The sequence below is a fragment of the Drosophila hydei genome, unplaced genomic scaffold, assembly GCF_003285905.1.
Source record: "Drosophila hydei strain 15085-1641.00,03,60 unplaced genomic scaffold, DhydRS2 tig00008144-arrow-arrow-pilon, whole genome shotgun sequence".
In the NCBI taxonomy this organism is placed as follows: domain Eukaryota; kingdom Metazoa; phylum Arthropoda; class Insecta; order Diptera; family Drosophilidae; genus Drosophila; species Drosophila hydei.
In genome coordinates, this window is record NW_022045849.1 from 1,794,017 (window position 1) to 1,808,264 (window position 14,248).

General features: G+C 41.3%; 2 protein-coding genes across 2 annotated transcripts; one reads left to right on the forward strand and one right to left on the reverse strand.

The window, feature by feature from the left end:
* The first annotated feature begins 742 nt into the window (after positions 1-742).
* On the forward strand, positions 743-4,372 carry LOC111593232 (RNA exonuclease 1 homolog). Its single transcript, XM_023305883.2, has 6 exons — positions 743-1,081; positions 1,134-2,504; positions 2,577-3,093; positions 3,153-3,734; positions 3,793-4,052; positions 4,114-4,372. Exons 1-6 carry the CDS (start codon positions 937-939, stop codon positions 4,191-4,193), a joined length of 2,955 nt encoding a protein of 984 aa, XP_023161651.2. The 5' UTR covers positions 743-936; the 3' UTR covers positions 4,194-4,372.
* A 41-nt stretch (positions 4,373-4,413) lies between these two features.
* Positions 4,414-5,117, reverse strand: LOC111593241 (mitochondrial cardiolipin hydrolase-like). Its single transcript, XM_023305894.2, has one exon. It carries the CDS (start codon positions 5,095-5,097, stop codon positions 4,414-4,416), a length of 684 nt encoding a protein of 227 aa, XP_023161662.2. The 5' UTR covers positions 5,098-5,117.
* Between the last annotated feature and the right edge of the window lie 9,131 nt (positions 5,118-14,248).

Here is a 14,248-nt window from a genome sequence, read left to right on the forward strand (position 1 = left end):
GATTGCGATCGATCAGAACGGTTGAATGAACGCGTTGTATTGATAAAAACTCCACACATACATATGCATGTAAATATCTCGCTTAAGTGTTTTCATTTTAATGGATTTGCATTCTTGCAGTGCATGCGAAAATGAATAATAAACATGGCTCCAGAAACTAGTACAATAAACTGTGACGTCACACGTGAATCGACTGGCAGAGAGGAATACTTTGGACTTTGTACCCGCCACCCGCGCACTCAAACACTTTACTAGAGCTGAGCGCGTTTCCGATTTTTGTTGTCGTGACACGAAAACGATGTTCGTATAGAAAATCAACTAGTTGGCATAGATTTTCACAGAATTTACTAATAATAACATAACAAGGTGGAAAATTCACTTTGATGTAAAATAAAATAATTTGAAAGCATTTTAACAATATAATATTCATTATATACATATCATTTTCATTGGTAATATAAAAGATACAAGTATGTTATGTAAATTAAACATCTTTGATTAACTATTTAATAGCTTAGACAATTAGCAATAAATAATTATACTGCCCAGTTGCAAATACGCATATTCCACATATCTAGCTAACTATTGGTCTATTTCTTATGAGAAATTGGTATCTTAAAAATCCTTCTTTTCCGTCTTTTCGACATTTCCAATATTTAATTTACTGCTCTATAAATATTAACGACAAGACTTAGCTCTGCTGTCAAATTTCTACTGGGTTGCTGGCTTCGATTTGTTTATGTGCTCCAGCTGTGATGCTAACGCTGCCACACTATCGAAAAAGTGGCAACGCCGAGCGGCTTGTTTCGCAAAACATCTGGCATTAATTTCGTGAAATGAGCAAATACACAAAAAACGAATTAAATAGAACATTATATTTTCTAACAGCGCTTGCTCAATAAAGCAGCGATTATTAATTAAGCGTAGGGCCAAACAATGTTACCATCGACAGGCCTTTTCAAGAGCTTTGCTTGTCCATACTACAACAGCGCCGGCAATAGCAGCGGCAGTAATGATGAAAACGGCGAAGCGTCCTTCAACTGCAAACGTCCTTTCTGCCACTTCAAGCATAATCGCAAGGGTGAGTGTGTGTGTTCCATGTTATGCAAACACTTAACGCTAGTTGTTCGTAGATGATGTGGAAACGACACAGCCAACCGAGTCGGTGCCAGAGTACAAGCCAGCGCCGGTGCCCAAGTTGCTTTCGCTGCCGCTGCCCGAGATGACGATGTGTGCACCCAAAAAGAAACCAAATCTGGAATACCATCCTGAGAAACCGGCCCTAAATGCCTCGCCGGCGAAAAAACCATTTGGCGACGCGGCGACTGCACCCAAATATGTGCCCTCCGCGATAGCAGCGACAAACGGTGCGGACGGCGACTGGGCAGAACATGACAAAGCTGAAGAACAGCAGCAAGAGCATGAGCAAGAGGAAGTGAAGGCGGAATTGGAAGCGGAATTGGGTGCGGAATTGGTCGAGTTGGCCAAAACGAGTACTGAAACTAAGCCCGTACAAGAGATAGCTAGCGAGGAGGTTCCAAAGAGCGACAACGAAAAGAAAACTTCATCGTCTTCATCCAGTGCTCGCAGCGAGAGTCGCAAACATGAACACAAATCTAGAGAAGATAAAGAACGCCGCAGCTCGTCCCACAAAGATAAAGAACGTGGCGAGCATCGTAGCTCCAGTTCCAGCTCCAAGCACAAATCATCAGCGTCCTCCTCAGCATCGTCTTCGCATAGAAAGTCATCCAGCAGCGATAAGCATCGCAGTGACAAGAAATCTGACAGCAAGGAGAGAAACAGTTCGTCCAAATCAACAACATCGTCAACATCATCATCGTCCAGGAGTCGCCATCACAGTAGTTCCAGTTCGAAATCCACATCACGCAGCTCGAGCAGCTCCAAATCCAAAACCTCCACCGCCACCTCCACCTCCACCTCCACATCCAACTCCAGCTCCAGCTCTAGCAGAAGCAAAACCAAAGCCGAAGCAGACACCCCTAGTGAACTGCCAGCCAAGCCCGAAGATGACTTTGCATTGGACTATGAAATGAATGTGGATGTTTCCGAGGCGGAGATTGTGCGTCAGTGTGAAATGATATTTGATGAATTGGAGCAGGAGTTTGCCCACAAGCCGGAGGAGACGAGCGCGGAGAACGCGCGCAAACGCAAAGCCCCTTCGCCGGACATTGAGGCCTACACCGAAGCAGCTACTGCGGCCTTGCAGAAGCGTCGCGTTGCCCACGAGAATGCGGACAAGTGCAAGCCCCAAGCTCCTGTGGGTGTGCACAAGCCCAATCATATACGCAACGCCATGCAGGCAATATTCGACAGACGGACCGAACTGCGGCGTCAGGAAGCGCTGCGCGCCGAGGCAGATGCGGAACTGTTGCGCCAGGCCCAGGAGCGCGTGCGCGTGGCTCAGGAGGAACTGCGCGAAGCGCGTGCCAAGACCCTAACGCCACTCATATCACGCAGCTCTCTGGCACCTCCAACGCGCACAGGTGGGTCAACTATCTATCTATCCATCTACATAAATTGGCTTGATCTAAAATATTTTGGTTTTATGCTTGCAGCACGCACCATAACGCCCGTGGCTAATGTGATAGCCATAGCGCGCGCCAAGAAGAAAATAGAGGAATTGCAGGCGGAGAAGAAGCCCGCTTTCACTGCTGCCCAGACATTTAAAGGCGGTAGCCGTTTGGCTCATAAGCCTACTGCGGCGCTGGACAAGGTGGCGCCTGCAACTGGTGTCGCTGCTGCCAAACCACCGGTGTTGGAGCCACAAAGCTCGAAAATATCGTATAATATACGCATGCAGTATTACGAGATGATGGTGAAGCAGTGTATCATTATCTATCCACAACTGGCTGACGCCTGGGAGCGAGCCCAGGTCGAGGAGCTGGCCGTGTTCAAAAAGTGCAGCACGCCGTCGATCTATAAGAACAGCTGCATGTTGGCCATCAATAAACTACGCAAGGAGGCCATCGAGGCGGGCAATCAGCCCAGCGTGGCCAATAAGACTGTCTCGCACGAGATGATGTTGGGTGGCAAACGGGCGCTCACCACATCCTGGAGCGTTGAGAAGAAGGAGTACGTAGGTGGAATTGATTGCGTTCAGGTCTTAACTCATATTTTACTCTGTCTTTCAGCAAATCCTCGTCGGAGCCTTTTGATACACTCGACGCGGAGAAGGCATACCAAATGGTCTACGATCTGCATCTGACCGACGAGCAGCTGGTGGAGAATGGCTATCCACGGCCGGGCAAGGTACGCGGCACAGCTGTTATACGCGCCTGCCGCCCCAATCGACGACCCAACGAAACCGAACGCTATTGCACCCGCTGTGGCAAGGTGTTCAATCTAAGCATTTATGACACCAAGTGCACGGACATGTGCAACTATCATCCAAAGAGCACGGGCTATCGGCGCGGCTTCACAGACAATCAGCATCGCTGCTGCCAGCAGCCAGCGGGCACGCCTGGCTGCAGCTATGCCAACTATCACGTTAGCGACTACTATGATCCCGATAAGCTGACCTGCTTCATAAAGACCATTGAGCGTTCGGACGACTATGTGCCCACCAAAAAGGATATTTACGCGCTCGACTGCGAAATGTGCTATACGACGCACGGCATCGAGCTGACTCGAGTGACCGTTGTGGACATCAATGGACGCAGCGTTTACGATGCTCTGGTCAAGCCAGACAATCAAATTGTCGACTATAATACTGTGTAAGCATACGGCTTTGAGTAACTAATTTCATTGATTGACTGATTTTATTCGTGCTAGATATTCGGGCATTACGGAAGCGATGCTGTCAAAGGAGACACGAACGCTACGCGATGTTCAGGCGGTGCTTATGTCCATGTTTCACGCCAAGACGGTGCTAGTGGGTCACAGCCTGGAGAGCGATATGAAGGCCTTGAAACTAATACATGATGTAGTCGTGGATACATCTGTGCTGTTCCCACACAAAATGGGCCTGCCCAAGAAGCGAGCGCTCAAAACGCTATGCATTGAAAATCTGAAGCGCATTATACAAGAAAATGGTAAGCAGATGCTCATCTAACTATATAAATATCGAGATCACAATCTATGCTCGATTTGCAGAGGCTGGCCACGACAGCGCTGAGGATGCGGAGGTCTGTATACAGCTCATCAAATACTATCTGCGCAACAAGATTAGTTGAGCTGTAGCGGATCGCATTAATCGATTAAAGTTTGGGATTGGACTTACAATGTCATCAATGCGGGCACATTACATACGATTCGTATTATGTAACTCAACTTCATAGCCGATCCCACATTTGAAATCAAACGTATCCCATAAGTGAGCCTTAAGATCCAAAACAAATATCTATAATATATATGAAACCTATATATATTATATTAAATATAAACAATAAGATATTATTGTAAATGTTTTACATGTGGTGCGTTCTCTCGTGCTTTGCATAGCGACCAGATGCGCTCGAATTCCTGCTCCAGTCGCTTGGCAATTCGTGGCGAACTGGTTATGAGGAAGTCGTCACAGCTTCTGGGCAGCGATATCCAGTTCATGGAGCCAGTCATGCACACGGTCAAGGCCGGTGACTTCTGTGCTCGCTTGGCCATGTAGCCATCGATGACACAGAACTTGTGATGCATGGTCATTTCACGCGGCTGTCTTGACAGTGGAGATAGCCTGCGCAGCCATATGCAATCGCCGTACTTGTTTTGCAGCATCTGATAGCTTTTGTAGCAGATCAGACGCACTCGTACTCCACGCTGACTGGCGCGACGCAGTGCATCGCCAATGGCATAGGAATCCATCACGTATATGGCTATATCGATTGAATATTGCGCTCGGTCCATGTGCTCAATGATGTGTTCCAGCTGCCTCCAAATGCAACTGGTATCCTCACATTTGCTAACGGGCGTCTGATGCAGGACAAAACAATTTCTGAAATACTGATAGGATATGAACGCCGCCTGATTTACGGACTTGCCGATGCGATCGTTCGCCCATTCCCGCTTTAGTCTCGCATAGTGGGCTGCCAGCTGAAATGGTTCGCTACAGCAGAGCTTTAAGAATTTTATTAAATAATATAGCATTTTCGCTTTCTCGTTCCTAGTCGAGCGGCAAACGAAATGCAATTGCAGTGCTGCCAATTTTCAGCATCAAAAGTAATCGCAGTGTTGCCAGCCTGAGCTTATGTCAATTGTTGGTAAATGCAGTATTGCCAGCGTATAGTAAAGCATAACAGCGCTGCCGGCTGTGTGAGCAGATTGCACTGAGGCCAGATACAGCGCTGCCAGAGCATAGTGCAATAACAGCGTTGCCACCTGCAATCAGTAGATTGAAGTTGACGATTGGCATTGCCAGATTCGATTTGTAGTTATGTTAACTTGTGCCGTTGCAGTGCTTTGTTTTTGTGCTCAATGCAATGTAAACATGGTGTTGCCAGTCTTAAAAGATGTACCAACGTAAGAATTAAATTAAATTCTGATATATATATATATATATATATATATATTGAGAGCCCATATTTCGTACAGTTGAATTATTTTTATGAAGCTTGGTTTGATTTGTTTTATTTTCTGATCATTTAATTGCTGCTTAATATTTTTATTATTTTAGGCCATAAGCTGATTTCGCCATCAACAGCACTCGAGCATAGTTTTTCAGCTTTAGATAACTAAGTTTTTCCTCTCAAATAACAAAAAAATATATATAAACACAAAACTTTAGCTTCACAGGTGCCACAAAAAACTTCATAAATTGCAAGTTTCATAACTTTTTTTTGTAATTTGTAATATGTATCGCATAGACTTGTTGCTGTAGAGGGTATTGCTGAGGGTACTTTAGGCTTGTAATGGGATTTGTGACACAATGAATATTTATATATATTTATGATCCGTATCAGCTATAGAGTTGATATATTTACTAAGGTAAGGAAAAAATAAAACAAAAATTAATATTCATTTAAAAATTAGATAAAACAAAATTAGATTATATGAAACTTAATATACTTTAAAAAACACTATAAAGTGACAAAAGAAAATAAAAACAAAATCTGTTTCATTTTACAGTTATATAATTGATATAAAGGGTATTCATTCGTCTGATATAGAGATACAATCTTAGACAGATAAGACCAATGCCTTATACAAGCTTAGTTGTATACCACTTCCTTTTTTTATAGCATAAACTTTAATTTTCCATTCCATATCTTACAGAGTCTTAGCCCAAGAAGTGTATGCAGTAGTCGTTTTGGTATAGAATTCTTGTTCTTTCATGTTTGAATGTAATTTAAATCAGATTCATGTTGTACTCGATATATTTTTCAATTATACGCGCAACGGCTGTTGGCAACAGCTGCTCGCAAATGTTGTTGTTGCTGTTGTAATTGTTGCTGTGGCTGTTGTAATTGTTTAACAAGTATTTGCATGATGTGGTCTTTCAGTTTTCATAAAAGTTCTTGCGTATCGAACTTTTGCGCCGTGAAATTCTATTACTCTAAAACAAAAGAGGAAGAAGACGAAGCAGAAGAAGAAGAGAACAAGAAACAAAAATCGGATAAAGCTATTTTTTTCGCTGTACTTTTATTGGCATTGGCACAGTAATTCGTAGTAATTGTTTCCGCCGGACTTTGATTGGGCTTTCTTTTGGTTGGGAAATGGTTGAATAGATATGACTGGGAGTGGCTGGGGACAGGAGTGGGTTAGCCGGGACAGGTCTGCTTCACACATAAACCTAACGAAATGTAAATAATATTAGTGGTACTTGGCAATGACAATGTGCATATGTGGCCCAAAAAGCCGAAAGACCGCACACAGTGCAAACAAAGCACACGCAAGTGACGCCTCGAGGGCTCGCCGAGGGAGCGGGCCTAAAGGGAGGCCGCCGAAGGGCTAGTGCGCAAAACAAACACAAGACCCAAATACAAACAACACACACACACACATACACGAATACTAAGAAGCTAGAAAAACAAGTGTGGATGGGAGCACAAGTGGGGGTGGAGATGGGGGCTGGGGGCTAAGTCAGTGCTGCTTGACTTGTCCCTCTGTCACACATTGGGCGACCTGGCCAGGCGGAAGTATACTTAAGACCGTCGAAATAGAGGCATTAAGATCTTTACAGTTAATCCCTTGAGTAAATGTTGGCTCTGTGTAGGTGTGTGTATGTGGTCGCGAGGACATTGTTGTGCCAATACACATACGTGTGTGCGAGTGTGTGTGTGCACATAGTGTATACACAGTGAAAAATGTGGTTAAAAATAAAGCAACATAATGTTGGTTGGGCACTTAAATTTAAGCTAACTTTGTTGCAAATCGAGCATGAATTAAACAAGTTACTAAGGCATACTAAAAATTCGATTTAAATATTCTTTACTTAACGATTTTAAGAGCTCTTCAGTAAGTCTTAAAATAAAAACTTAACATTTTCGTTAAGCTGTTAAAAAATATTGACAGCTCCCAAGACTGTTAATAGCTTGAGGAGACTATAAATAGAAAATGTTAGCTTGTTAACCTTATGTTAAAGCTTCCTAAGATAGACATAACTCAGCAGCGTCTTCTGTTAAGCAAGCGACCCTCACACAGCGACATTGTTCTTATTGCTGTTAGCTTTAAAAGCTACGTCGAGAACTGAAAACTGCTGCTTTTGCACTTTAATTTATTTAAATAACACAACAAATTATTTTTAATAGAATTTTATTTTATCATTCGCAGTTAAACATGGAAATTGATATTTAAAATCTCCTTTTCTGTTCTGGACGAGGTTCGAACCTGCGCAAATTTATTGAGATTTTGTTAGTGTGCGCAATTACATTTCCGCCCTTAAGCGAGTAATGAATGAATTTTAACAGAATTTCAAACACATCCGTAGTTAAGCGTGAGGTTGCGGGTTCGAAACCCAAAAAAGTAAAATTTTAAATTTTTTTAACAGGCTTTTGAGTCATTGGAAAGGTAAGCAGAAACATAGATTTTAATACAGCTCAAGCTTCAGACACACTCACTTTTTACAGTGTATGTTGTCTAGTTGTTATTAAGCTTAAGCACATCCAAAAAAAGGCTTAAAAGCTTGTCTACATATTCATTTTTTGGGGGACCCGTGCGCTGCTGCTGTCTTGTGACTTGGGCCGCGCTTAATGTTAGCTACTAAATATTTCAGTTAACCAGCGACAATGACAACAACAACAACAACAACAACAACAACAACAAGAGCAGAAGCAACAAATGCCTCTCATGCGTGCAAGTTAAGTGCTTAAATCATTTAGCCTAACGATTTTGGCTTTTAATTTGCACTTTCGGCTAACAACGGTAGGCAAAGACAGAAGGCGCGTCACGTATTTATTTAAGCAAATTGCGCAAAAATATTAAAGCAGGCGAAAAACTGAAAATAATGCGTGCGCTCCGCCAGACCAGCTGCCGAAAGCTGGCGAAAACCTTTTTACAACTTTTCTAGAGCCGCAAAGCAACAAACAAAAAAGAACCAAAACTGTTAAGCAGCCCCGCCCACATATAAATAAGGCCAAAAAGCAGCAAAAAAGGCGCAAAGAAAACAAGGGCGGAAAGCGCAAAATAAAGTCATCACAAACATATTAGCAGCGAAAAACACCTGAGCAAATAGATTTATATGCACGATAAAGCACAGAGTAATTTCCCTTAGATCCTGTCGCCTGTGCTACCGGTGCCCCCGCTGCGCCCCGTTGTTCCGCCCCCTGCCTAGCGCCAAGTGCAGCACATTTGCCACTCGGCTCTCGCCTGTTGCCTAAGCCACAAAATAGCTGGGGCCCAAGATAACATCACTTTATTGTAAGAAAGTTAAAACACAGAAATGCAAGCCAAAGCCAGCGCCAGAGCCAAAGCCAAGCCAAAGCCAAATAGCCCAAAAAGGTAACTGCGTGTAAGTGTCTCCCTCTCCTTCTCGCCCACTTTCTCTCTCGCTATCTCCCACCCTCTCTGTGTGCGTGTGAGCAGGCACTTAAAAAAATGCCAAAAATAAAAATGCCGACACATGCTCCAAGCCAAAAATCATACAGATAAATGTGACAACTTTTATATGCTCTACCTAAAGATATTTTGAAAACCTTGAAGAGCTTTTTACAGATGTAAAACTTCAATATTCAGATAAGCTTTCATAATTTCCTTAATCTCCTTTAAATGTTCCCTCTTAATTTCTTTTGAGCACAAACCTAATATTTATATATTACCCTTATTTTCAAATATGACCATTATTTTTATAAATGTGCTCCAAATTTCCTTTATAAATTCCATGAACTATTTTTGTAAATTAGTTTATGTAATATTTTTGTTACCACTCCCAAAATATAATCTTTATTATACATTTTTCTCAATATAAAAAAATATTATTTGCATGAAATTTCTCTGAAATTCCATTATTTACATATATTCCCTTAAATTTTTTAATTGCTTTCAAATTCATATTTCTTTAAATTCCCAGTTTTTGCATTACCTTCTTATTTCTTTACACAATAAGTTTCATTAACTGTGTACCCTGCCCCTGTTTCTGCATAATTTCCCTTTCTTTCCACAATTCCCCACAAATAGTTCCTTTTAAATGGCATCATTATCACAACTGCCATAAAATCCCTTTAAGCATTTGAAGTCTTCTGTAAATTTCCCTCTGTTTAACAATTTCCCTTTCCCTCTTCTTCACAGTTAACATTTCTAGAACTGTGAGCACCTAGTGAAATTGTTAACATATATGGCAACTGTTACCACACATCTATAAATTATTCCTTAAAGCTGCTGGCGAAGTAAATGCAAAATTTAAGCTACTCTATTGCAGTGTATATCTAACAGAGCATATAAAAGTTTTTCGATGTCATTTTGGCATTGGTTTACGAGCGATTTCCTCAGGTTGGGTGCGAAATTATCAAAATTTACTTGAAGACGCGAACTCGAACTCGAAACTCGAAGTCGAACTCGAAATCCCATGGGAAGCTGCTGACTGTGCGGCCACGCAACAATGGGAGTTAAACCTGCAACATGCAACACAAGCTGCAGCACGTGCTGCAAGCATGTGACACCAAACTAGGCTGAGAGGGAGAGAGGGGGGAGAGAGGAAGCAGGAAATCGCATAAAGTTATACGAGGCGAGGTCAGCCCAGGCCATTAGCAGCTAAAATGCTCGACAAATAATTAGGAAGGCAACAAAAAAAGCAGCGAAGGACACATGAGTGATGGCCACTATCGAAGGATATGCTCTTGTATATATAGAAGGGGATATATCACACAAATTGGCATTGCTCAACATGGCAGTCAAGTGGCTTTTGGCTTTTTGCTGTCAAAGATTTGTCGCGCACAACAAGCAGAGGAAGAGGAAGAAGAGCAGCTGAAAAAAAAGTTAATTGCAGTTAATGACGACATTAATCACAAGAAAATGAAGCCCAGCGCCGTTGACAATAAGCGCCAAGCGACAAATGAAGAGCCAGCGTCAGATTCAGAGCCAGAGCCAGAGCCAGAGCCAGAGCCAGACAAACGGGCAGACGAGCGAGACAAGACAAGACAAGAGAACAGAACAGAAGAGAACAGAATAGAAGAGAAGAGGCGTCTATTAACACCGATACCCAGATACACTTTATGCACTACAAAGGCAACGTGGGCGGCTAGGGAGTTGCGAGCTGCGAGTTTGGGGGCTGCGAGGGTGTGGCGCAACAAGCGAGCACAACAACAGGATGCGAGTAGGAAAAGCAATTTCACTGCGAGCTTCCTTTAAGACAAATAAGTCAGCCGGATCAAAAGGGCCTTTCAGGCGTGGCACAATAGAAATGAATTATAAGCGGGAAAAGCCGGTTGTGTCGATGAGGTTAGCGTAGGGTAGGGTAGGGTAGGGGAGGGGCCAGCGCAATGTCAGCGATAATAATGAACAACTATGCAGCCATGACGAATGATGTTGCCCTCCTCACTCCCCCACCCTATTGCTCTCACACGCGCTATCTGTCTCTTTCGCTCTTTGTGCAAGCAGCCAAAAGTACAATAATTGCCGCCAGATGGCGCTGCGTGTCCAGTGCTATTAGAGACAGTAATTGCCGGAGTTTATTTATTATGTTTGGCTAGCTACAGATTAAACTTGATTTTGATTTACGTAATGTTTGAATACATATTAAAATCATGACATTTTTCCAAATGCTATAGTTTCCATTTGTGTTAGCTGTTTCGTCAGCTATTTGCACGCTTGACTATTGCTTGAGCTGTTCAAATAATGGGAAATTCACTCTTGAATTCGCTGAGTGAATTTCAAATTCATATTAATTGCAAATAATTGATATTTCGAACAAATATAAAAACACATTACATATAAATTGATCGAATTTTCAAATTTAAGTATAATTAAATGATCATTGTGAAAAATGTCCTGTAAATTTTCATATTTATTGTGTAGCTTTTGGAATGTCCCTCGTTTTTAGGGATTATCCCTCAACGACCTGCAAATTTCCACCTGTTATAGTGAGAATTTCTTTTAGGAAATTTCACAGTTTATAAGCTATAAAAAAAATAAAAGGAAAGATATAAGGAATTATTTAATTGCCTTTGCAATTGTCAATTTCGCTTGAAATTAGGTTTCGAATTTGAGCTCGAGTCAGCTGCAAGCGAAAACAATGCGTTAATTAAACGCAGTTGCCTAATGAACTCGCTATTGATTGAGCTGATAAATGATAACAAGTGATAACAAGGATACTGTTATATGGGGTTGCTGGGGCTGGTCGAGCTGGTCAGGTAATGAGCAGCACGTCTTTAGCAATTGCCGCACGAATGCGCTTGCAGCAGCTGCTACGCCAGTGCCTCTGGAATGTGTGTGGCTGTGGGTGTATGTGTGGGTGAGAAAACAAAAATGTCTGTGGAATTTATGCAACATGAGAGCGTCTATAACTTATCCAATTAAAACTCAATAAACGCGACAGCCCAACTCTCGCCCAGGCGGGCCTGAAGGGTGGCGGGCTGGGAGTGGCAGTTCAATAAGAAGCAGCTCCTGTTGGCTGTTGGCTCTTGGCTGCTGGCTGCTGGCTGCTGGCTGGCTTAACGCAGCGATTACAAGTGCCTTCAGCTTGTAATCCACTTTTGGAAATGCAGCCAGTGCCACCTACAGCGTCAGCTCCTTTGGCAGGACGAGTGCGTCCTTTGCCTGTCTTCCAGCCAGCCAGCCAGCCAGCCAGCCAGCCAGCATGACAGCCACAAATTGAAGATGACAAAATGTCTAAACAAGCAACCTCTATAACTATGTGTGTTTGTGTGTGTGTGTGAGAGCATATCTAGCGGAATAATCAATAAATTACACACCTGTCTGGCCACAGCAAATTTATATATACAGCAAACACACACTCTAGTGAATAGTTCAATTGCTTGAGCTTGCTGAAGAAGATTCAAAAATATTAACTGTTTCTTCATCTTCTAGTTTTTCTAATATTTCCTTTATATTCACAAATTTCCTTTAATATATATTTTTTAATGTGTATAAATTTCCCTTAATATTTTCCCTGCCTTTATATTTCTTTTATACATAATACCTTTTTTTCTCAAAATGTACATATTCTATTATATTCCCTATATTCATATAATTTCCCTTTTTATAAATTTCCCTTAATATTTTCCCTGCCTTTATATTTCTTTTATACATAATTCCTGTTTTTTTTTTTTTATCAAAATGTACCTTTTTTATGATATTCCCTATATTCATATAATTTCCCTTTTTATAAATTTCCTTTAATATTTATATAAAAAGAAAAGAGGAAATATATTTCTTAAATATGTTTCTCAAATAAATTCAATTAATTTGTATGACTCGAATTGCTTTAGCTGCAGTTTGCTTTAGTCAGCGTGCACGGTAGCTATGGCTATACAGCTTAGAGTTATGGCTTTGACTTCAGCTAAGACGTTATATACACACATATATATATAAATATATATATTCGATTATCTATATAGAAATATTTTTCAAGAGATTCCGACAGCGCATTCCGCAGGTGCCATTTGCCAACGCGACGCGCTGCAAGATGCCAGTGTCGCTGGCAGCGTGGATGAAGGGAGCTTTGGGCAGTGGGCTCGGGGCCTGGCTGGCTGGTCTGGCCCCCGGTTCTGCTTCAATATTTCACGCTGGCTAAGTTTTCGATTGTGTTGGGCTAGCGGCTCGGCACTTGGTGGTAATTGTCCTGCCAGCCACTGGACTTGCACATTGTTAAGCATTTTCAGCAGCAACAGCTTCTGCGGCAACGGCTCTACCTCGCAGGCCAGGCTGACTTCGAGCCTAGCTACTGGCTGCTAGCTGCTGGCTTCTGGCTCTTGGCTCTTTGCTCTCGGAACTGAGTGAGTATTTGTGCGTGCCATTCTGACAGGCAGCGCTGGCAGCAACTGAATTTTTGATTTATGTGCATTACTTATGCTTTTACTTAGTTGTCTCTCCCCCATCCACCCGCACGCCTCCCACTCGCGCCCTCTCCTTCTCTCGGCCGTATTGCTGTCTCTGTTTGACGCTTCTGTGCGAAGCCACCAAATTGATGCTAAGTGCTGGGGAGCGCGTGCGAAATGGGTTGAGCGGCAACAGCAGCAGCAGCAGAAGCCAGCCACAGCAATAGATACACTCAGCGAAAAACTATGCTTCATTGTTCTAGAGAAAGTTTGTTATTAATCTTGATTAAATTTAGTTGAAGGCATATTATTTTAGATATATGTTGAAATAAAATTAAAATGAATAAAAATTAGATTCAAAAAATTGTAATAGTAAAAAGTGAAAGTTATAAAATAAATTAATTGAAAAATAAATATAAATATTTATTATGAAAACAATAATGCTAAGATTGTAAAAACGTTAATAATAATATTATACTTAAGAAATTAATAAAAAATAATACTAAAACTAATAATAAAATAAAATACTGAGAAAATTAAACAAGAAAAAATTATAATAAAAAAATTGTTCAAATTATTGAAATTTTAACATTTTATATTTTTCAAAAGTAGACAATAGAATATTATATAATGCAATTTTTATTTTAAAATATGTGATAATTTTAAAATATGTGAATGAATTGTAAAATAAAAAAATTGTTTTCAAAAAAAAAAAAACAATCTTTAATTTATACAATGAGCAACATCACAGAGACAACATTTTATCATACATAAAGATTTAAATTTTATATATTTCATAATACACGTTTTAAATTAGGAAATTTTACGTTTTAGTTTTCCTAACATTTTTTAAGTCTAGAGTAATGTTTTAAATAGGTAAGAAGTTTGGC

Coding starts and splice junctions, on each gene's coding strand:
- LOC111593232 (XM_023305883.2), top strand. CDS start 937: ATGTTACCATCGACAGGCCTTTTCAAGAGCTTTGCTTGTCCATACTAC. Junction 1,082..1,133: donor CTTCAAGCATAATCGCAAGG/GTGAGTGTGTGT, acceptor AGTTGTTCGTAG/ATGATGTGGAAACGACACAG. Junction 4,053..4,113: donor GCGCATTATACAAGAAAATG/GTAAGCAGATGC, acceptor CTCGATTTGCAG/AGGCTGGCCACGACAGCGCT.
- LOC111593241 (XM_023305894.2), bottom strand. CDS start 5,097: ATGCTATATTATTTAATAAAATTCTTAAAGCTCTGCTGTAGCGAACCA.